The sequence below is a fragment of the Rhinolophus sinicus genome, chromosome 17, assembly GCF_057876585.1.
Source record: "Rhinolophus sinicus isolate RSI-liver-muscle chromosome 17, RSI-T2T, whole genome shotgun sequence".
NCBI classification, from domain to species: domain Eukaryota; kingdom Metazoa; phylum Chordata; class Mammalia; order Chiroptera; family Rhinolophidae; genus Rhinolophus; species Rhinolophus sinicus.
Window position 1 is genome coordinate 173,818,250 of NC_142517.1, and position 23,868 is coordinate 173,842,117.

At 34.7% G+C, this 23,868-nt stretch overlaps 1 protein-coding gene across 1 annotated transcript in view; it reads left to right on the plus strand.

Moving 5' to 3' along the window:
* The window catches only part of COL3A1 (collagen type III alpha 1 chain), a 39,932-nt gene that overhangs the window by 10,642 nt on the left and 5,422 nt on the right, over window positions 1-23,868 (plus strand). The window contains exons 3-47 of the mRNA XM_074339113.2: window positions 146-196; window positions 670-783; window positions 2,027-2,104; window positions 3,866-3,919; window positions 4,239-4,292; window positions 5,052-5,105; window positions 5,751-5,804; window positions 5,971-6,024; window positions 6,691-6,744; window positions 7,165-7,209; window positions 7,346-7,399; window positions 7,868-7,912; window positions 8,504-8,557; window positions 9,137-9,235; window positions 9,799-9,843; window positions 9,992-10,090; window positions 10,294-10,347; window positions 10,473-10,580; window positions 10,782-10,835; window positions 11,457-11,555; window positions 11,868-11,921; window positions 12,080-12,178; window positions 12,547-12,600; window positions 12,715-12,768; window positions 13,095-13,148; window positions 13,692-13,745; window positions 14,086-14,130; window positions 14,701-14,799; window positions 14,887-14,994; window positions 15,249-15,302; window positions 16,827-16,880; window positions 16,969-17,022; window positions 17,714-17,767; window positions 18,373-18,480; window positions 19,060-19,113; window positions 19,391-19,444; window positions 19,644-19,805; window positions 19,924-20,031; window positions 20,951-21,058; window positions 21,746-21,799; window positions 21,888-21,995; window positions 22,474-22,527; window positions 22,955-23,062; window positions 23,342-23,395; window positions 23,551-23,658. Coding sequence (XP_074195214.1) covers window positions 146-196; window positions 670-783; window positions 2,027-2,104; window positions 3,866-3,919; window positions 4,239-4,292; window positions 5,052-5,105; window positions 5,751-5,804; window positions 5,971-6,024; window positions 6,691-6,744; window positions 7,165-7,209; window positions 7,346-7,399; window positions 7,868-7,912; window positions 8,504-8,557; window positions 9,137-9,235; window positions 9,799-9,843; window positions 9,992-10,090; window positions 10,294-10,347; window positions 10,473-10,580; window positions 10,782-10,835; window positions 11,457-11,555; window positions 11,868-11,921; window positions 12,080-12,178; window positions 12,547-12,600; window positions 12,715-12,768; window positions 13,095-13,148; window positions 13,692-13,745; window positions 14,086-14,130; window positions 14,701-14,799; window positions 14,887-14,994; window positions 15,249-15,302; window positions 16,827-16,880; window positions 16,969-17,022; window positions 17,714-17,767; window positions 18,373-18,480; window positions 19,060-19,113; window positions 19,391-19,444; window positions 19,644-19,805; window positions 19,924-20,031; window positions 20,951-21,058; window positions 21,746-21,799; window positions 21,888-21,995; window positions 22,474-22,527; window positions 22,955-23,062; window positions 23,342-23,395; window positions 23,551-23,658 — 3,240 coding nt within the window. The remainder of the gene's footprint in view (window positions 1-145; window positions 197-669; window positions 784-2,026; window positions 2,105-3,865; window positions 3,920-4,238; window positions 4,293-5,051; window positions 5,106-5,750; window positions 5,805-5,970; window positions 6,025-6,690; window positions 6,745-7,164; window positions 7,210-7,345; window positions 7,400-7,867; window positions 7,913-8,503; window positions 8,558-9,136; window positions 9,236-9,798; window positions 9,844-9,991; window positions 10,091-10,293; window positions 10,348-10,472; window positions 10,581-10,781; window positions 10,836-11,456; window positions 11,556-11,867; window positions 11,922-12,079; window positions 12,179-12,546; window positions 12,601-12,714; window positions 12,769-13,094; window positions 13,149-13,691; window positions 13,746-14,085; window positions 14,131-14,700; window positions 14,800-14,886; window positions 14,995-15,248; window positions 15,303-16,826; window positions 16,881-16,968; window positions 17,023-17,713; window positions 17,768-18,372; window positions 18,481-19,059; window positions 19,114-19,390; window positions 19,445-19,643; window positions 19,806-19,923; window positions 20,032-20,950; window positions 21,059-21,745; window positions 21,800-21,887; window positions 21,996-22,473; window positions 22,528-22,954; window positions 23,063-23,341; window positions 23,396-23,550; window positions 23,659-23,868) is intronic.

The window sequence follows — 23,868 nt, forward strand, 5'->3', positions numbered from 1 at the left end:
TATTACATGTAAAAAGTGAATATTCCAGTTTAGAACCAGGGATTATATATGATTTAGGATAAGAAATAATTATGAAAATTGGGACGTACTTCATGGGAAAGTTGTTCCTGTGTCTTGTTCAATCTGTACCTTTTCCATTTATTAGCCTACTCGCCCTCCTAATGGCCATGGACCTCAAGGCCCCAAGGGAGATCCAGTAAGTAAACATTCTTCAGTGGAATGAAATTAGTTCCTTGGGTAGTTTGCTTTTTTTTTTTTCTCGAATAGCCTATCCATATTTGAACTTTCATCGTTCATACATTTCCTTTAGTAACGCATATTTAAATAATGACACAAAGTAACTCCAACTGAGAATCCATAATTATACATGTAAAGATTCAAGTTTCCCAGACTTCATATAATGTCTTCATGCCCATTATCAGTTTGAAAAATAAAGTATAGGTCAATATACAAAGGAATAAATGACATTGAAATTATTCATATGATTTGGTTAAAAATATATATATTCCCAAGAAAATCTATCACTTATACCGATTCCTCACATTATAAAGAAGAGAAGCTCCAATTTGATAATGATTCTTAATCAGTAGGACTTTTCACTGTTTTGTTAATTTTTTTCTATGATTTAAAAAATTTGTTTAATTAATCAATTAATTTATTTATTTTTAGGGCCCTCCTGGTATTCCTGGGAGAAATGGTGACCCTGGCATTCCAGGACAACCAGGTTCCCCTGGTTCTCCCGGCCCCCCTGGAATCTGTGAATCATGCCCTACTGGTAATCAGGTAATAAGTTCCAGGATAAAAAGATCCCTCCCACAACTTCATTTCCTTTTCTTCTCATGTTTGTGGGTTTCTTATATCTTTTCTCTGTTTTATATATTTTACAAATTCGTATTTAGTGCTTATAAGTGCTGGGCATTATTCTAAGTGCTTTATAAAGATTTACTTTTCCTCACAATGCTGATGCTACTGCTACTGTATCTTTGCAAAATTTCCCAAATTCTTAGCAGGCAGGTTGATGAATGAACCATCAACTCCCAAAAGAATTAACATAGAGCGCCTCGGACTTGCTGTAACTGTGCCTTATTCCCCTTATAACGCCAATGGTGAAGCCTTTGAAAGTTTGAACAAAATGTGATTGAAGAGTTGTAACACTATAGACTTCAAGTTGACAGGATGATTCAAGCCTATGCTACTGCTCTTGCCAAGTCTTCAGAGCACAAGCCTCCAGAACCTGCTCCTCTTGAAAAGCATGGCAACTAACTAACTCTGCATGTAAAAAAATAACCAAACACATAAACAAAACACAATTTCTGCTGTGTTGGAGTTAGGAAAAATTAAAAAACAAATATACAAATCACTATGAGTTTAAAATGATGATTTTCAAATGGCCAATCAACAGGAAGCAAAAGATATTATCTGACTTATTCTTATCCTGGTACCAAACAGAACCCATTGCTAAGCCTACAATTCAATATATAATAATCTCCAAAGAAATCCAATAAACACATGAGCCCTTCTGTTGTTCTTGTGCTTATTTTCTATGAGGGTATTTATTTTTTGATGACTCTGTTTGGCATACTAATCAGAAGCCAGGAGATAATACATTTTACTTGTATTATTAACTGTTGGGAAAATAATTTGACTTCATCTTTTTTTGCTCAAAATGAGAATGTCAGGTTATATGCTCTCAAGGCTCTTTCAGTGTCAAACAGTATGTTTCTAAAGCTGTGAACAGTACTTAGAAATAATATTTTGGGTAAGAGTATATAGGAACAGATTGTTTGTGATTAACATTGCATGCAGTTAGTTGAATGATTTGTGCATTGCATAAACAAATGTTTGTATCCAAAGCTACAGAGAGACAAGATAAGCAAGATAATCAAATAATACATACTACATCCTCTGGCATGCAGAAAGTTTCTATCAGTGAATAGTAGATATTGCATGCACTTCTAAATGCTTTTGAAAAGAACTATGATTTATATATCAACATGATCCTATCTACCTGGTCTCTTTGCTACAGAACTATTCTCCCCAGTTTGAGTCATTCGATGTGAAGGCTGGAGGAGGAGGAGGACTCCCAGGCTATCCCGGGCCAGCTGTATGTACAAGTGTTTCTCAGCATTTTAGAACATTACTTAGCCTTCCAGTTTGTTAAATTTTGAATGATCGTTCTTCTAGTATTATTACAGAGTTGTACAGAATAGCTTATTCTCAATTAAGGCTGGGAAAGAAAAAGGTAGGATTATCAAGGTCCTTCTGTCTTAACTGATTTTTCCTTCACTGCCTCTCATTTCATGCTTATTTTGCCACCCATTTCTACCTTATACAACTACCTGTACCAGGGGCCCACCTGCCTTCATGCTTAGGTCTCACACTCGTATATTCCCTAATTTTAACCAAATGTTATTTTTCACTTCTACTTTTTCTCACTCTCATCTAAGTTATTCAGCATCTTCTTTTAATGTCTTTTCATTAATTAAATGCTACTTTTTAGATGATATTTTGAGAGATGAATGTCCTGTATCACAATGTGTCTCGCCTCAATTCCTGGGCTCAAATAGTTATTTCCAGAATTTATCAAATCTTCAAATTCATCTACTGTAAACAATAGCTTTACACATTGCACCCATAGGGTTTCTCTCTATGTAAATGACCTAGAGTTTTTATAGACACAAATGGCAAAAAGCATTGAAACCAGGGCACAGCATGTGCACATGATGGATGGTGTCCCATGTAATGACCCTTGTAGTCAGCCTCTGAGGAGGAGCAACACTAGAGAAGTTTATTATTTCAATGCCAGTAAAAGGTATATAATCGTAAATGAAACGACGCTGGATTCTTGGGGATTATGGAGGATTGCTACCCAGATCACTGGACCCCATATTTGTCACTTCTAAAACTAAAGAGGACAAAATGTTAACTAATAGAACCAAATAAGGAGTTAAAGAAAGACCCTTAAAATTGTTATAAAGTAAATTGTACAAGGAGAATTTTACAAATCTCTAAAGTTTTAGGGCCTGTGATTTTTTTTTTTTTTTTTTTTTTTTTTTTTTTTTGGTATCTTTCAAAGTTAGAAGAAGAACTAAGTAAGCATCTGGTCTTACTCTGCTATATTTACATTATGAATTCTATTTTTCAATCAGGTACACAGTTTTTACTAAAAAAAACAAAGAAACAAATAAACAACAACAAAAAAACGAAGTTACAAGAGAAAATTTAATTACAAACTATAGTTTTATAAATTTATTAAGTCTTTAGAACTAATGGTTTACAAAACTGAAAGTTTTCTAGTTTAATCTATAGTTCTGAAAAATGATAAATCAGTTGGTTATAATTGTAATTCATCACTGTTCCACATATTGATTATTCTTATATGCACATCTAAATCTCCATGTTAACATAACTCAGTGATGTAGTTAAGAACTTTTGGGTTGATTTGCACCATTAATTTTAGAAACTGGAAGGTATAGTATGCAGATAAATATTTTTCTACAAAGAGTTGGGCTGCCAGGCAAAACTGCTTCATCATCAATACCAGTATCTTAATATTGAAGGGATTCTCACATAGCATTTTGCATGGATTTTTCCAGAGTTTGAATTCCCTTTTGGGGGATTCAATCCAACATTTTATAAAATTTATCAATAATTTTTATTGATTCAGTGGGAATTTCATTTAGAATGACATTTTAATGATTAATAAAATCAATCATATCCATGAATAGTTATGTAATGAGGTAGGTTGCTCACATTTTTAAAGATGTCAGTATCATTCCTGAAGAGACACATCTCTTTAATGCCTGAATAAAGTGTATTTCAGATGTATTTATTTTTGAATTTGTCCTTAAAATTTACATTCCAGGGTCCCCCAGGCCCTCCCGGTCCCCCTGGTTCATCTGGTCATCCTGGCTCCCCTGTAAGTATGGCCATTAATGGTGCTTTCTTCTTCATGCATATTATATAAATCAAATTAATATAGATACTGCTGTAATTTAGCTATTCCAGGATGCATAATCCTAATTAAGTAGAGAAGTTACAACCAAGAAACTATCAAAGATGTTGGAATTTCATATTTAATTCCATTTTACTCTACCAACAACTATTAGCAATTAAAACTTTGGTAAAATTAAACCACATGTTAAATTTATCTTGATTTCATATTATCTTCAAAGTGTAAAGGAATCATATGAAAATTAAGTTACGTTTAAAAATTTGCGTATTTTTCTACCTACTAGGGTTCTCCAGGATACCAAGGTCCCCCTGGTGAACCTGGGCAAGCTGGTCCTGTTGTAAGTAGCAATTATATCTATATTTAATAAATTGACAAATCTTTATAGAGACCACCTTCATTTTCTAAAACATAATCATAGGCCCCTATTAAATAAAGATTAAATTTATGCTCACATTTTAAAATAATAAATGATATTTTTATGATAGATTAACTTGTTTCAATGATCGTTTGGACACTTTTAATGGTTTAAATATCTAAGAGACACTTGCTTTTAATTTAGGAAGTCCCTGGCTAATTAGCCTACTTCACAAGCCTATTCCTACTGTGGATGCAAATCTTCTATCTCTTAAATATAAATGTAATGTTCCTGTAGCCACTCAGTTCACCTTCATGTATACTATTCTAGTATATAATTTTTAAAACTTAATTTAGTAGAAATAAACATAATCCAATGGAATTCTCCAAGAAAACATGCTATGTAAATGAGCAAGTAAGATGAAGTTCTTTTAATATTTCAAAATATTTGTAAATACCTATATACTTAAAACTTTAATATCTCAAAAACGTAGAAGTTTATTTGAGTTTATAAGTACACACATGTGATATAAAACATAGATGCATGATATTTTTAATTTTCATTAAAAATAAGTTTATCAATGAAAACTGGATATAATATAGATATAATATAACTTAATGTTTCATTTTCATGATGAGAAATATTGAGGTTACTTCCAGGAATGCACATAATATATAGTAATAAATTAACTGTAACAGAAAGATCTACAGATTTATTTATTTTCTATTTCCTTGTTTTCAGGGCCCTCCAGGACCTCCTGGTGCTATGGGTCCAATTGGTCCTGCCGGAAAAGATGTAAGCTTTTAAGGATTGAATGGGGATATAGTAAAATTCAAGTTGGAATATTCTGAAGAGCACATGCCATATGCAGAATTTCAGAGAGAAAAACCTTACTCAAAATTGTTAATATCTTAATGACATTTTAGCTCCTATGAATCTTTGAATATCTATGTAGTATTTGCATAACTACATATACCATTTATTAAACTCCAAACTAGCAGAACCCCCAAATATTCTGCTTGACTCTGTCAAGAAGACATATCCAGTGACTATGTCACATAACTGGAGAAGAAATAAATTTCTTCTCTCTGCCTCTTGATACCTGTACTTTATGAATTTCAACACTTATAAATGCCTTTAATATTATGCTATTCTTCTTTTCCCATTTAATTTCCAATCACAAATTCATCTCACTGGATTGAGAGGTTATAATACTTCATTGATGAGAAATGCCTGCATTATTCATAACTTTACATTGATGTGGGAGAAGCTCTTCATTCCTTCTATTAAGAAAGCTGATCTCACAAATTACATATTTAGCTCAACCATTTTCATGAGTCCCTGGTGAGAAAAATGGAAATTAACCAGTTCACTAACTGCCTGCATGTATTTTCCCCACCTATATATAAATACCTATGTATTGTTTATGTCTCCGCCTAGGGGGAATCAGGAAGACCCGGACGAACTGGAGAGCGAGGATTGCCTGGACCTCCAGTAAGTCTTCAGCACCCATGAATTAATTGCAGTAATCACAGTGATCTTAGCCTGAAAATTATTACGTAATTAAATTGAACTAAACTTAAAAAGAGAAGGCATTTTACTACTGGATTGTGATTCTATTTGAAGGTTCATTAAAATATTTTCTATTCATTATTGTTAGGGTATGAAAGGTCCTGCTGGCATGCCTGGATTCCCTGGTATGAAAGGACACAGAGTAAGTAGAGTTTCTAAATTGACTATAATCTGTCCCATTAGACAATGTTTACTTGCCTAACCAATATTATTGGACAATTGAGTATGTGGCCAAAATGGTTGATTCTGACAAGTAGTTTATTTGATTGTTTTGTCTGTCAACATTATTTGTTGGCCAAACAAACTAGTTATTTTATACAAAGTAATATATTGATTTTAAGTGTATAAAAAGGCTTGGGAAAGAATAATTTGATTTTCTTATCACCACAAGCAGAAGAAACATAAAAATATGTTATTGAGAACTATGTGTTATTCATAGATTTAGTTAATATGATTTAAAGAGCAAATTGAGCAACTTTATTCTATGCAAAGTATTAGGTGAATTCAACCAACTGAGACCAAAATCTTTCAACTAATAGAGACAGAATCTTTGAAACTGATATTTGCTATTCTAAGTTAAGGCCACTTCCTAATTGGACTAAATTATACTTTCTAATTAGTTCAGATTTTTTTACTATGAAATTAACGTCAAATGTCTCCAATCCATTTAAAGAAGTTTTAAATTAAGTTAATGTTGAAAATACTGCTATGTGGAACAGCTAGTTATAAAAAATTCAATGTAAAATTTTCAACCATTCTATATTATTAACAGATTTTACTATTATTATTATTTTTATGTATTTCATAGGGCTTTGATGGACGAAATGGAGAAAAGGGTGAAACAGGTGCTCCTGGCTTAAAGGTGAATCACAACAAAATCACATTTTCATAAATAAATTTATGTAATTGTTATAGCTATATTTAAGATTTATATTTTGACTTAACTTTCCTTGAAATTTACCTGTATTTTGCATTTCAGGAGCTGAATAATAGTGACTAATTGAGATGTTCCATTAAAGCTTCCATGAAAGCTGATAACTTTTAACTGTCTAGATTAGAAATGATTACGTATCCCTGAATAACTCATTGATTACTTTTGTTTAGTCCTCATGTTTTTAAAATACAGAAATTGAGATTTCTGGTAAATAAAAATATGCTAACAAAAATTTAATATTGTTCAAATTTTTCTTGGTTTCCATAATATTTTTCATAATATGCTGTGTTTAAAGCATAAAAATGTTCTTCCTATTATACAAAATGGTAACATATTTAATGTTTCTAGGGTGAAAATGGTCTTCCAGGTGAAAATGGAGCTCCTGGACCCATGGTAATTATGTTTCATACCATATAATTTTCAGTTTTTTTATTAACCTCCATCTAAGCCCAAACTTGCCTTGCTCTCTCGGCAACTATTCTTACACATGTCAAGTTTAAAGCATAACCATACTTTCAATTTAATTTAGGGTCCAAGAGGGTCTCCTGGTGAGAGAGGACGGCCAGGGCTTCCTGGAGCCGCAGTGAGTATTGTTACTACCATAGCACAATAACAACCCAGAGTGACAGATAAGTGTCTCAGCCAGGTTTTCAGGCTGTGGCAATCTGCAGGAAAACTTTTTTTCTATAAAATTGCAATTGAAGTCACCTCCATAAAATGTTAGCCATAATTACAGGGAAACACATAAGTGATTTATGTCATTATCCTCGCTGAAGATATTTTTTGTGTAAACGTTGCATATGTTATCCAAGCCATTATTCACCTTCAGTTTGTAAAATACAGAATACAGAATCCAATCCTTTTACATTAGATTGTTATTATATATATATGAATTTTAGTAATTTAATTTTAAAATATATATAATTAGTATGAAGATTTTAATATGCCTAAGGATAAGTCAACTCAACTGAGTCAGAATTTTAGTCAAAATATTACTTGTCACCAGCCTTTCAGAATTAAGAAGATATTTAAGACAAACTTTTATTTTTAGGGGTCTCGAGGTAATGATGGTGCTCGAGGAAGTGATGGACAACCGGTAAGTAACTTCTGATCCAACCCTGATTTGCTTCAGGGTAGTGAGAAATTATGGATTATTGAATATTGGAATGATATGGATTATAGCCCCCAAACTCATTGTTCATAAACATTTGATTCAAATTGATATTGGACTCCTAAATAAAATCTAGAAACAGTTACTCTAGAAACATTAAACCCATAACAAAATTCTGATACTCTTCATTATACTTGGCCAATTGCTAACATCTGTATGGTACTTACAAAGTTAGCTGATAGCCAGTACTGGATATGACAATTAAGAGACCTACAAAATACATAATAATGTTATTTCTATTTTATAAATGATGGCTCAGGCAAAGTAACCTGAACAAAGTCCACAGAATTTGTCGCAGAAGTTGAGGGCATGGCCAGAACCAAACTTTCTAAATAGGTTTTATTCTCTTTTTATTTTACAACATTGTTTCTCCACATAATATTCAGTCATGAATGATAAATACTATTTTATCTGTATAATTGTCTTCTGTATTGTGTATGTGCTCATATATTATTACTAGTAGTGTTTTTATTGACTTGACTAAGAGCTCTTGAAATGGTATTTAATTTTTTTCAGGGCCCACCTGGTCCTCCTGGAACTGCAGGATTCCCTGGTTCCCCTGGTGCTAAGGTAAACATGTATTTCTATAGAAGAATATAAACAATATTTTGTAGACAATAGAAAATCTTTGGATTGCTTCATGAAAATATTTTTTTAACCTGTCAAGTGAATATCTTATATCTGTAGAGATCTTTAAAGCCCTATTCTTTTTTTAAATTAAATTTATTGTGGTAGCATTGGTTAATAAGATTATATAAGTTTCAGGTGTCCAACTTCATAACACAACATCTGTATACTCTTTTGTGTGCTCACCACCCAAAGCTTAGTCTCATTCCATAACCTTGTATTTGGCCCCATTTACTCTCTTTTGTGATTCCAGAAGCGTGTTATATCTGGCATTCAACTATCCTGATAGTTCTTCTTATGCCATTTCTCTTTTCCCAGTCACTTTCTGGGAAACAGATAACACAATCACACACATAGTTACCATTTTTGTCTAACATTATGATTAATGATTCTTTGCTTTAGACAGAGTATATAGTCATCCTACTCCAGCCTTTGAGAGCTGGGTTTACACAGGACTAAAGAGTGAACTGGATAAGAGATGAGATGTGGCAAGGGAAACTGACTACTTGGCTTATTCCTTAGGGTGAAGTTGGACCTGCAGGATCTCCTGGTTCAAATGGTTCCCCTGGACAAAGAGGAGAACCTGGACCTCAGGGACATGCTGGTGCTCAAGGTCCTCCTGTAAGTAGCCGATACGGCCATTGAGAGGGAGAGTGTTGCCACACTTACTTCATGAAAGCATACATATGTTTTAATATTGCTATTAATTAAAATCACTTTTTTGAAAAAAAATCTTGGCTTAGTGCTCTGCAGTGACTCTACTGCGACAAATACTGATTTAATTAGTACTGAAAATGGTAGTGTTTGAGATTTGCACTCTTCTAGAATTTAGGAATTTTATGTTTATATGACACAGAGTGAATTAGAAGATGAATAGTTTTCTGATACTTCAAAGAAGGTGCCCCAAACTAATCACCAATCAGAAAAATTCAAAGAAGAGACAAGGCGAAAACCTCTACCATATATTAATTAGTTAATAATTAGAACAAATGCATATTATCTCTAATTTATTCAAATAATGTTAATTTTTTGCCTACATTTTATGTTGTGCTATAGTTGGAGGAATCACTTAATCTCCATAAAGCACAACATCCACCAATAAATTTATTTTGTAAGTATATAAACACCTTCTAACATATACACACTATTTGTATTATTATTAATATGCTCCTTTCCCCCTCTAGGGCCCTCCTGGGATTAATGGTAGTCCTGGTGGTAAAGGTGAAATGGTAAGCTGTCCCAACCCTTCACCCTAATCTCATCCACACACACAAGGACTTCCTTTGCATTTTGCATGACAATATATTGGTGATGTTTAAATTAGCTATTCAGGAAAATAAGTTAGGCTGATACTAGTGTTCTTGGGTTGCTTTTTAGGGTCCCGCTGGCATTCCTGGTGCTCCTGGACTGTCAGGAGGCCGCGGTCCTCCAGGACCAGCTGGTACCAATGGTGCTCCTGGACAGCGAGGTGCTGCAGTAAGTTGCTTATTTTTCCTTTGTTGCCTGAAAAGTGTGGTTTGATTTTCACAACAAAAATATAAATAGCAAGCTTTTTATTCTTGTCCAGTTGGAATTATGTTGATTTCACTCTCATTTTATAATTTGATGTTACTGGTGATAATTTCAGTAGTCTATGCTCCTTAATCCTTGTTTTTCAACCAAGATTTTGTTTCATTTAGGGTGAACCCGGTAAGAATGGTGCCAAAGGAGAGCCAGGACCACGGGGTGAACGCGTAAGTACTACCCTATTGGATGATTTGGTTATCGTTTAGAAACATACAACATAATTAGGTAGTAAACAGGTAAAATTTTTGCAACTTAATTCAGTCATTATTTCTTTATTGGCATCCTTCTTTAGGGTGAAGCTGGTACTCCAGGTATTCCAGGCTCTAAAGGTGAAGATGGCAAACCTGGTTCACCTGGAGAACCTGGTTCAAATGGACTTCCAGGAGCTGCAGGAGAAAGGGTATGTTTTCCATAGGCATCTTAAAGGAAACGTCACAGTCACCCTCATAGAACTTCACATTCAGGGTGAGGCAAACAGTTTGCCCAGTCCCAAATATTGTTTTAAAGTATTTTACAACATGAGAATATCTCTATTGCCATTCAAGAATTATGAAAAGTTTAAATTTTTTGGACTGAAATATTTGCTTGTCACAATTCCCAGGGTCCACCTGGATTCCGAGGACCTGCTGGAGCTAACGGCCTTCCAGGAGAAAAGGTATAAAATTTTAGTTCCTATTTTCTAGTACTACAAATAAGTATATTCTCCTCTACATTTTTCTTATTAATTGAAATGTAAATATCTGAAAGAACTATATTGGAGTTAAAAACAACAACAACAAAAAAACAAAACAAAAAAAACTCCCAGTATAAAACAATGATTCCAGCCCTCACTCAGCCATTTTTTTAGCTTTGTAATGAAAGCAAGTCACTTAACCTCAGAGTCCTATAACTTATCTATCAATTGAGAATTATTTGTCTTAGCCTCATTGCAATAAGATAAACTAAAATGCCTGAAAGTTCTTTGAAAACTTTAAAGTGCTATACAAATTTGATTTCATACCATCAAAGATATTTGACTTTATAGGCACAGAAATATAGTTAAGCCCAATAAATATTGCTTTTTAAAGCATGTGATGTTCATCAAATTTGCCTCAAACTATTTCCAATATGACAATCCAAGCTAATAGATAACAGTGATTTTATAACGAGTATGTCAGCAACACACCAACTCTCTTTAAGAGAACAAATGAAGTTCTGCAATTACAGCCTACATATTGTCCATATCTAGGTCAAAGAGAGCTCTTTCACAGATTTGTTGACTTATTTTACCTTGTAGGGTCCCGCTGGGGAGCGTGGTGGTCCAGGCCCCGCAGGGCCAAAGGGACCTAGTGGAGAACCTGGCAGAGATGGCAACCCTGGACCTCCAGGAATAAGGGTAAAGGAAAACACTCTCATTTACTAAGAAAAAAGGCAAATGAAGAAAGGTTCCAAGACACCTTAAACCAGACTACACCTTATATAAGCTCACAACAAAATAAAACAAAATTATTTTAAGAAAATTTAAGCTAGCATAGGTTGAATAAGAACAGAAAATAGAACACTTGACTAAGACACTTTAGAGGCAGAAAAAAATGTGCGCAGATCTGAGACCTCATATGTAAGTGGATATCTCAAAATTTTATAGTAAATGTATGTTTTATTTTTTAATTATTATTTTCAAATCACCTTACTGACTTCTTCGATTTAGGGTGTGCCCGGAAGCCCTGGAGGACCAGGCAATGATGGAAAACCAGGGCCTCCCGTATGTACCTTCTTACCATCTGATTTTACAAGCCCAATGAATAATGGCATGCATGGTTGGGCCTTGCCTTGATGTACATTTTATAGCCTTGATATGTATGTTGTATATTTTGATCAGATTTTTATCAAACCTCTTTTAATGTCATTTTTTCTCATTAGGGAAGTCAAGGAGAAAGTGGTCGCCCAGGTCCTCCAGGCCCATCTGGTCCCCGGGGTCAGCCTGGTGTCATGGGTTTCCCTGGCCCTAAAGGAAATGATGTGAGTTCCTTCCTTCATTTCTTCAATAAATATTTGACAGAAAGCCTTTGACTTTCCATATGGGAGAGCAGAGATGACCAAAACTTGATCTTGAAAGCCCAGAAAAATATATTACAATCAAAATACCATGTGAGAAGTGAGCTAATATATACTATAGATATTTGGTAGAGATCTTCTGGGGAAACAGCGGCAACATTCATGGGGACCTAATTATAGAAAGTAGTTTCTGGTTGTGTATGATGTATGTATGTATGTATATATGTATGTATGTATGTATGTGTATGTGGGGAGACATATCAAAACTCTGAGAGAACAATATGATAAATGATTTCTTTTTGAAAATTAGTAAATACTAGTCATTTCTTTAGGGTGCTCCTGGCAAAAATGGAGAACGAGGTGGTCCTGGAGGTCCTGGCCCTCAAGTATGTAGCTTTCATCAACTTATTTCCAGCCTTATAACACAGACATTTATGTCCACCCCTTTAACTTCTCTCTGCTTCCCTGTTTTTGTTGTTGTTGTTGTTTGGTTTTTTTAGGGTCCTGCTGGAAAGAATGGTGAATCTGGACCTCAAGGTCCCCCAGGATCTGCTGTAAGTTTACTCACATATACTGGAGATGGAAGTGGGTGGGAGTGGAGTGGGGCAGAGGGAAGAGTTCGAGAATTACATAATCTCTGATGCTATATCATAATAGTTTACTGGAGCAATTACTAAGCTTGCTTATTTAGTTAGCTAAATCTGGATGTTAAGTAAAGTTTATATTGTACATGTCTCCCTTGCATCACTTCCACAGGCCAGACTGCCCTCCTTCACACTATTAATTTTTAAATTAAGCCGACAGCCTGCTGAAATGAAAACTGTGTGAACTAAATGTGATAATCTTATAATGATGGATCTCATTACATTTTTCTACCTAGGGGCCACCTGGTGACAAAGGAGACGGAGGACCCCCTGGTCCACCAGGAGTGCAAGTAAGAATTTATTATTTAAATTGTCATTGAACACCTGCTTTTACCAGACAATTAAGTACTTCCCTTTGATACCTGTATCTGTTAACTGACAGTTCAAATTTTTTGTGATAATAATAGATCACAATTCATCTTAAGCTTAAAATTTGTGGGTCTATCTTCTGCCTTGAAATAAAATGACAGACAGTGTGAATTGACAGGCATAACTTCTATATGTATTCCAGAATGAGTACAGTAATAATATTTTTACAAGTTCACATAATTCTATGTTTACACTTATTTTCATTAGAATTTAAATTTATAGCTAAATCCATCTCACTATGACCTTCAACTCATTTCTATAAACAGCAATGGAAAGAATAGAGGGATTCTCTATTATCACATATGATTATACAACTCTGTCTGGATTTTGAAAGCCACAAATTTATTTACCTCTAAAAAGACCACTAAAACTGTTTTTTGAATACTTTGCAGAAACATACATATGAGAACTTTTTTTTTGCAATATTTGAAATGATTACACAATACAAATATGATTCTTTGTAGGGTGTACCTGGAACCGCTGGTCCTCCAGGAGAAAATGGAAAACCTGGTGAAGCAGTAAGTTGCATGTCATGTTTTCAAAACTCAGAAACCAACCAAAAGAATAAATTGTAATCATTTATTAATTATTAAATTTTGCATTCCCTCATGCCATGTTGTCTGAGTTTTAACATTTAGTTTTGAAATATTTATTAACATAACAAAGAAAATTTATTCAATCGTAACTGTTAGATAGAAAGTTTGAATTTTACCATAAAATAAAATGTATTAAAGAAAGAGTACATAGCTCAAGATTTGACAAATGTACAGTATGAAAACAAGTCAAATGTGTGTTTTGCTTGTACTTATATAACATGCATTCTGATGTAGGTCTAATTATAGAATGTCAATCTCCTAGGGCCCAAAGGGTGAGGCTGGTGCACCTGGAACTCCAGGAGGCAAGGTGAATATTTCAATTTATTTTCTCATTTCTTCAGCATGTCATAGAGCAATTGATTAGTGACACACTTTTAGTATATTACACCAAGATACTCTTTTTAAGAAACACACTATTGTAAATGTTTGGTGAATACACTTAGTGTAACTCAATGCATCTCAGATACATTAAATTTGCTTCATCTGAAAAATAAAGTTTGCAGACACTAATACAAACTACAGAATCAACTATGGGCCTGACATTTTAAAAGAAAAATCTTTCCAGTGCCTTGACACTATATGGGAAAACTATTTTGGTAGAAGAACTTTAAAAATTTGGTCTAAAATAATAACAATAGTTTCAAAGTTCGTTCATCAGGTCAGATGTCAAAGTTTCCTTGTTTAGACTAACTCTTTTTAAGTTTTCAGTTCCAATTCAGTTGATCAAATGTCTTTTATCACTATAAAAATTTCTGAATTGTTCAAAAATACAAGTTAAGTATCTAGTTACCTGCATCAAAGTAATACAATTTAGGGTGTTTTATGTTTACCTCAGCATTGAGTTTTCTAACAGGGACATTACATTTTTCTATTACAGGGTGATGCGGGTGCCCCTGGTGAAAGGGGACCTCCTGGAGGGGCAGGACCACCAGGAGCTAGGGGTGGACCTGGCCCCCCTGGTGCCGATGGAGGAAAGGTAATGCCGTATCATTCAATTCACTTAGACTTTTCAAAATGCTTCTTATTTCCTTCTTTGGACATCGTCTTTCTTCTGTAATTTCAGGGCCCTATTGGTCCCGCTGGCCCACCTGGTGCTGCTGGTACTCCTGGTCTGCAAGGGATGCCTGGAGAAAGGGGAGGTCCTGGAGTTGCCGGCCCAAAGGGTGACAAGGTACTGACTTATCTTTTGTTAATTATATAATAAAATAGGTTTTGTAGGTAAAAGAAAAACACTGCTGGAAAGCAATCTGTTTTCAAAATCAATGTTATCGTTTCACAGTAAGTAAGATTTTTATGTATTCCTTGAGCAACTATGAATCAGAATGTCTCATATACATCACAGCAAACCTTGAAGATTGTTCCTCTTCTTGGCAGATTTTCATTGAGGATACTTCTAACCTGATGACATTGGCTTTTATTTGACAGGGTGAACCAGGCGGTGCAGGTGCTGATGGTACTCCAGGGAAAGATGGTCCAAGGGTGAGTACTCGCTTTGAGAGAAACAGGTTTTATCTGTATGATATCCAGTAGTCCCTCACCTCCACTTCTGTTTGTTCCCAAAACTCCTTATGAAAAGTTAGACCATACTTTGCCACCTCCTAGGCATTAAGAAGACCCAAATGACCTGATAGTTAAAATTTCTGATTTATATCTCTCACTACCTGATAGTTAAACAGCGACCTGAGAATGGAAAGGTACCCACAGTATGATAAAAGTTACAAGCTAAAGTTATAATGAGTCACTAAAACTCACGATAATCAATACTGCTCATGAAGGAATTCTGATTTTAAAAAACATTGTAATTCTGTGGTAAAGTCATACCATGGAATACTACTTAGCAATAAAAAGGAATAAACTATTGATACCCAGAACAATTTATACAAACTTCAAGTACATGATGCTGAGTGGTGAAAAGTCAAATCAGAAAGATGCTGCATGATTCCATTCATGTAACATTATAAAATAACATAACACAGAGATACAGAACAGCATTATGTTTGCCAGGAGTTAGGAAGGGGGAGAGGAAGATTGCTGAAGCCATAATGAGGTAACACAAGGGAGTCTTATTGTTAATATACATTTGAGTATCTTAATTTTGGTGGTGGTCATGAAAGCCTGCATGTTATAAAATTACATAGAGCTATGTACACACACAAATGAGTGCATATGTTCCTGATAAAACTTGAATAAACTCTATGGATTATACTAGTGTTAATTTCTTGGTTTTGATATTATACTCCAGTTGTGGAAGATGTACCGTTGAGTGTAGCTGAGAGAAAGATGCACAGGATCTCCCTGCATACTTCTTTGCAACTCTCTGTGAATCTATAACTATTTCAAAATAAATGTTAAAAAAAAACCACATTATAATCAATTCCATTCACATTAGCAAACATCTTCTAGCTGTAGTCATATCTACATAATAAACATGTTAAATAAACATGAAAATTATGCCATCACATAGATAACATATTTACTGTAGTTGCCCCAAAGAAATTCATAAATATTTCACATTTGACAAACTGGACGGGTAAGTCATTATCCAATTAAAAAAAAAAAACCCTAGTGTTTTATTTATGTAATACAAATAAAACTTAATATTTCAAAATCTCAATTTCAAACTTTAACATGTATAATGATACTTTGAGTAGTGAAATGAAACATTTTGAATTATTAAACACTTGAATAAGGCAATGTATTTTAATTTTTAAGTTATTACTATAAGATACTACATCACATCTTATTTACCTCCTATAATAGAAAGAAAAGGGAATCAATAAAATTCCACTGAATCTTATAATCTTTTAGAGTCATCCTATAGAATCTTACATTTACTAAGCTCTGGAGTATTTACACAATGGATAAAGAAAATATCATTCAAGCCATAAAATAAATCATGTTATTTAGTTTATTAAAGAATAATATCTGTATATGTTCTCTGATTAATGGAAAAATTATGTTCTTTTATCTTCAAAATTAAAAATGTATTTCTATTTTCTTTAGGGTCCTACTGGTCCCATTGGTCCCCCTGGCCCAGCTGGTCAGCCTGGAGATAAGGTAACATTTAATACTGTTTAGAAACAAAAGGAAAATGTCTTTGGCTTTTTGGATGATGCAATATTATTTTTCTTTTCTCTTTTTAAAGGGTGAAGGTGGTGCCCCTGGACTTCCGGGAATAGCTGGTCCTCGTGGTGGCCCTGTAAGTGTTAAAGACATTTTCAATATGCTTTTTAACCCCACACAGGCAGCAGTTTCTTATACTTAGCAATGCTACCTAGTGACCCTCAGTCTCAGTGGTGGGATATTGTCTTCATGAGTCATATGACATGCAAGAAAAGTTTACAGTTTTTACATCTAAAGCTCACAATAGATGATTTTAAATCATGCCTTATTTCCTAACTAATTTTGGGGAAAAAAATATAAAAATGTCACAAGTAATATAGATTGGTAAGATGAGTATTTCCTAAACCTATAGAATCTTTGCCAGAGGCTTCTTCCGATCTAAAATTCTCCACATTTTCAGGGTTTGTGATTCAGGAGAGATACATAGTAAATGTTTTTAATTAATGATTGATTGATTTCTCAACCCTTTTACTGTATTTTAAAATTCTTACATTTTTAGAAGTTATACAATTAAATGCATTAAACACATAATTGTCAAATTAATTTTCTTATAAAGAGTATCAGAGTCAGGCAGAAGAAATCGATGGTTCTGGTGGTGTTCACTCCTAACTTTGTTCAGAAATTGAAAAGTCTTCAGAGGGAAAACTATGTTAGTTACCTTTGCACACTTCCTTCTTAAAGGAAAAATAAGATGATACAGAGGATGATGTGTGGTCGCTGTGGGAAGATGTCTTCCCTGTGACTAATGAGGCTATTTTTCACTTCAGGGTGAGAGAGGTGAACATGGGCCTCCAGGACCTGCTGGCTTCCCTGGTGCCCCGGTAAGTACGAACATTAAAGCGCACATGTCACACAGCCCAGAATCACTCTCTTGCTGAAAAATGGCAGAAGTAAACATTAAGCCTGGATATATCCTGCCTCAGCCACTCATTCCCTATAGGGTTAATTTAGCCCTCCTCTCCCCCACTCTACTGCTTTTTTACTTTATTTTTCTTCTTACTCTTTAAAAGATGGAGATAAAAACACTTGCCTTTATGCCAGGTTAATGAGGCTAACATAATGCTATATATTTAAAAGCATTCTAAAATTTTTAAAGTTCTTCCATTATAAGGAGATACCATTTAAAATGAGCTCTAAGCCCCATATTTCTCAAATGGTATTACTAGTGTTTATCTTCGAGTGCATAATCCTCAAAGAGACTTTTTCCCTCAGGACAAATACTGTGCATCATAATGCTTTCTTGATAATATTCTTTGATCAGGGAAATATTTTGCTTGACTTTGTTTTGCCGTGTCTTCTAAGAGCCTCCTTTTCCAATTATATTTCAACATCTCTCCACCTGAAGGACTCTATTTTCTGAATAAAAATGATATGCCAAGTGTATTATGAAAGATGTTAGCTCACAAGCTGTTGTTTCTGAATATAGGGACAGAATGGTGAGCCTGGTGGTAAAGGAGAAAGAGGCGCTCCTGGTGAGAGAGGCGAAGGAGGCCCTCCGGGGGTCGCAGGACCCCCAGGAGGGGCTGGGCCTGCTGTAAGTATTGTCTTTTTCTCTGAGCCTTCTGATGGGAAGCACTTAGGTTAGTGATTATTTAATAAGTCATACTGAGAGAGATTGTTATGGTAACAAGTGCAGTCTTCACAGGAATAGAGTTCTGAATTTGAAGCTTGGCTCCAACAGTCTAGATATCACGTCAATCAAGTTATTTTAACTTCTTTTAATTTTATTTTTTTTATATTAGTTTCGGGTGTACAAAACAACATAATGATTACACATTTACGCCCCTCCCAAAGTGATAACCCCCCCCCAGTCTACCACCCCTCTGACATCGTATATAGCTGTTATAATAACATTGACTATATTCCCTATGCTGTACTTTACATCCTGTGACTATACACATATAAACATACAAATATACTTAATTTTAGTTAACATTCAATATTCATAATTGATACAACATTATATAATTTTAAGGTGTACAACAGGATGATTTATGTGCATATTGCAAAATTATCACAATAAGTAGAGTCGTTTCTCAAAGGCTTAGTGCTTCTCCAAAAATTTGATTTTGGCGCTATTCTTATAAACCATCTTCACCTCCATTCCATATAGGGTCCCCCTGGTCCCCAAGGTGTCAAAGGTGAACGTGGCAGTCCTGGTGGTCCTGTAAGTATTGATCCTCTTAACTGTTATTGAAAAGCATTAATATTAATCTGTATAAAACCTTCTTTGAAAGCACTAGATCCCTAAAAGAGTATAAAAATTATAAGCACTTATTCATATATGACTTATATGTAAATTCCAAGAGGAAAAAACAAACCATAAGTTACCCAGAGTAGAAGGCAGATCCTAGCACATTTTTTATACTTTATATTTGTTTGTAGTGGTTAATTATTTGTTCTACTTAACTTTTGAAATTCAAAAATGCATTTTCATTTCACAGGGTGCTGCTGGCTTCCCTGGTGGCCGTGGTCTTCCTGGTCCTCCTGGTAGTAATGTAAGTACTTTTTAAAGGATTTTTTTTTCACCACATAGTCCATAAAGAGCATTCATATATGCATAGGAAGAGAAATTTACCCACTGCTACATTTCTTTATATTAAATCCTATATAAAGTTATTTGAACACAGGTAAAAGAGGGAAGAAATTTAAAATTTTTTAATTATAGATACTCAAATTTCAAATATTTCTTTGTAGGGTAACCCAGGCCCCCCAGGCTCCAGCGGTGCTCCAGGCAAGGATGGACCCCCAGGTCCACCTGGTAACAGTGGTGCTCCTGGCAGCCCTGGGGTGTCTGGACCAAAAGGTGATGCTGGCCCTCCAGGTGAGAAGGGATCACCTGGTTCCCCGGGACCTGCGGTGAGTAGATTTGTTATTCCATTGATTGACAATGCTGTTTTATTTTTTATCACAAATTCAGTAGAGGAAAACATAGTCAGGTAAAGAAGAACTGAGGCTTCATTATCTGTCACAACAGGGATTTCCAGGCCCTCTTGGACTTACAGGGGTTACCGGAGCACGGGGTCTGGCAGGACCACCAGGCGGTCCAGGCCCTAGAGGAAGTCCTGGCCCTCAAGGCATTAAGGTGAGTGTGTCTGTGTTTGAAGCACTGTACTCCTGTTTTCTTTGATTGCCTGGGGGGATCACTTAACCACAGGAAGTACGTGAGGAACAAGTGTTCCTATAATAGATGTAAATTATTGATAGTTCCACATTTTCAGGAAGCATGCATGTTATTTAAAGGCTCTGGAGCACAAAAACAATGCACATCATAGACCAGCCTTGAACTTAAATCAAAATAAATTGATAACACAGACAAATATCTTATCTCAAATGTTTCTGTTAGGAAACTTATGAGCATTTTTCAATTTGACTATGAGTCTTGAAGGGAGAAATAATGTCACCTTAAAGACCTATGAAAGCTTTTAATTGATAACAATTATTTATCAACTCAATTTATTTTGCACGCTTGATTTTCTTTTACTAATATCATCCTAGTTGTTAGCATCTTAACTATCCATTAGCAAATGAGGCAATTCTGTTTTATTAAGGCTCATAGTTTTGACACTTCAAGCACCTCTTTAAACTAAATGTCATATAATATTGTAGTGAAAATAATACAACATTTAAGTGTGTTCAAGTTATATGAACAAATGTTCAATGTAACTTAGTTGTAACAGTTACCATATAGTTTCGTGATGGTTCGTCATTATTTTTTTTCTTACAATAACCACGTCCGTTTATATATCTCATATTAGAATGTATTCTGAAGATGATAATTAGTGTTATTCCTCAGACCTTTAGTATCCAGAGTCACTGGGCAAATTGGAAAACACAAGAAGCTTGCTTCTCCAAAGCTTTCCCCCTACGGCTGGACAGTTTTAGGAATACATTTAGTAGAAATTGAATTAAACAAGATTCTTTCCTGAGAAATAAACACAACTGGTAACATTATATTAATTAATTTCTTAAGTTAAATAAATGTCTTTTACTTTTTTACACAGGGTGAAAGTGGGAAACCAGGAGCTAATGGTCAAAATGGAGAACGTGGTCCTCCTGGACCCCAAGGTCTTCCTGGTCTGGCTGGTACAGCTGGTGAACCTGGAAGAGATGTAAGTACTAGTTCTTAGGAAATAGCCAATCAGCCAGGGAGTACCTGATTATTTGTTTAAGCAAAGGTCAAATTGGGCCTTAATGTCTAAGAATGCAAATATTGCACATGCCAAAGTTCTCCTTCCTTCTTGTAATAAGGTATTATTCCTTCTGTAAGATATTCTTTCTGTAACAACTTAGAATAGCCTTAAATGTTCATGTTCATTATTCACCCAGTGAATGATCATTAATGGAGAAGAATATAATCTCTAGCGAAATAAAGAAACAATTTGGAGAGAGCCCCAATTTTCCACATTCCTTCTGGTTGAAAATGTACTGCATATTATCTGTGATTACTCTTTTCTTAAATTGTAGATTTCCATTATCAGCTTAAATTACTGTTTGTCAAGCTTTTATTTAGTATCTCTCCCCTAAGGATCCCTTTAGATATTTTTTTCTTAATCATTTCTCCTTTCTCATCTCATGCAATTTTATTACCACAGATATACCACATTTAAGTATTGTCCCCCTTTGAAGCACTACATACACACATTATAACATCTAAGATTTTGCTCTTCTAAGTACCACCTCTTATCCTCTTTAGAATAATATCGCTCCCATTGAGAAAGCTTGGCATAGATGGAATTTGAATGGTTCCAAAAGAGATTGATTACTTTTCTCTGTCTCTTTTTTCAAAATTTCATCAGGGAAACCCTGGATCGGATGGTCTGCCAGGCCGAGATGGAACTCCTGGTACCAAGGTATAACAAACCCATGTATGATGGACTTGTGTAATGAAAACAGTAACTGCCAATCATATGTATTTTGGATCTGTGAATTTGCCCACAGGGCGATCGTGGTGAAAATGGTTCTCCTGGTGCCCCTGGTTCTCCTGGTCATCCAGGCCCACCTGGTCCTGTTGGTCCAGCCGGAAAGAGTGGTGACAGAGGAGAAACTGTGAGTTCTAATAAACACCATCTTTATTTACTTGTCTGTTTTCCTCAGAAAGGAGATCAGAGATAGAAGGTAGAATGTGTTATCTTCCAACCAAAAGATCTACTATCATTCATTTTAGTTTTTATGCTAGTCATTCCATAGGCAGCTGTGATAATGAAGATATTTAAGAAGTTTCTGGCAGTTGTCCATGAAGAATTCATTGCTAAAATTCAAAACAGAATTAATCAGACCAAGTATATATATTCACTGGGTAAATGTAAGGGTGAATTAATGGGTCTTTCTCAGCTTTTCTGTTTAGACCCCCTGGCAAAGATGTAAACAGGGAAAGGACTATGAAGGAGAAAATGATACAAATTTTCAATAGTAGGCTTTCCATTGTTCCCTTACAATGAAATTATTAGCTTTTAAATCAAATAAAACTATGTCAATAAATGAAAAATTCTCTGTGTCTTTGTTCATTTCTTTATTGTTATCTTAGGGCCCTGCTGGCCCTTCTGGTGCTCCAGGTCCTGCTGGTGTCCGAGGTCCGGCGGTAAGTTTTTTTGTTGTTTTTTGTGTTTTTTGTTTTTTGTTGTTGTTGTTTTCGTTTTTTTTAACTCATTCTACAGTGTAGGAAATATTCTATTTTCTGCTATGTTCAGGAAAAGGAGATAACAAAATACATAACTCTGGAACAGAAATTAAACTTTCCTTCGATTATATAGAAAGCAATTCAGTATTCCAAAATTTTTGGGGACCAAGGATATACACATCAATTATTGGTGTGCCATGCAATTATCAGTCCAAAAACAAAACAACCACAACAACAACCTTTATTATTTCATTATTCAATGTCTGTTAATAGAATTTCTACATAATAGAATGCCAAAAAATTTACTTAATTGGTATAAATTCTATTTTGTTTTTCCAATGTATATGTATGTGTATGTATGACCTTAATTTGAAATGTGTTTGTAAAGGGTCCCCAAGGTCCACGTGGTGACAAAGGTGAAACAGGCGAACGTGGTGCTAATGGCATCAAAGGACATCGAGGATTCCCTGGTAACCCAGGTCCCCCAGGTTCTCCAGTAAGTGAATCCATTTCATAAGAAAATCCCCTTCAATGCATTTTAACTGATGAAACAGGAAAATTTTGGAAACCAATTAGATGGTCATCTCTAAAATATATGCTAAAAGAGATGGGAAGTGTATTCAAGGGCTTATTTGATTTAAGAGCATCAGACAAGGAGAGATTAAAGAAAAAGAAATTACATTTTAACACAGTCCTGGTGTTTCTTGATCTGATCTGGAATGTACAGTTTCCTAACCTTTTTAAAGTCTTCACTCATATTCATCCTTCCTGTCAGGGTCCTTCTGGTCACCAAGGTGCAGTCGGTAGTCCAGGACCTGCAGGACCCAGAGTAAGTACCACAAAGATATTGGAAGGTATATATATATATATATATATATATATATATATATATATATATATATACACACACATATATATATATATATTAACTATTTTCACTGAAGGATGGTATTCTAACACTGTAATATCATGATAATATTTTAGGGACCTGTTGGACCTAGCGGTTCCCCTGGCAAAGATGGAATAAGTGGACATCCAGGTCCCATTGGACCACCAGGGCCTCGAGGTAACAGAGGTGAAAGAGGATCTGAGGTAAGACATCATTTATAAATATGCATATTTAATTTGCTATGATATTCATATTTTCAGAAACACTCTGCAATATTCTAAAACTGAAATACTGAGTTAAACATAATATAACCACCCAGTGTGATTTAGAAAATGAACAATGACTTGAAGATATTCTCTACCTTATTAAGACTTTCTCGGTTACATTATAACAACACGGAAAAAAAAAACTTT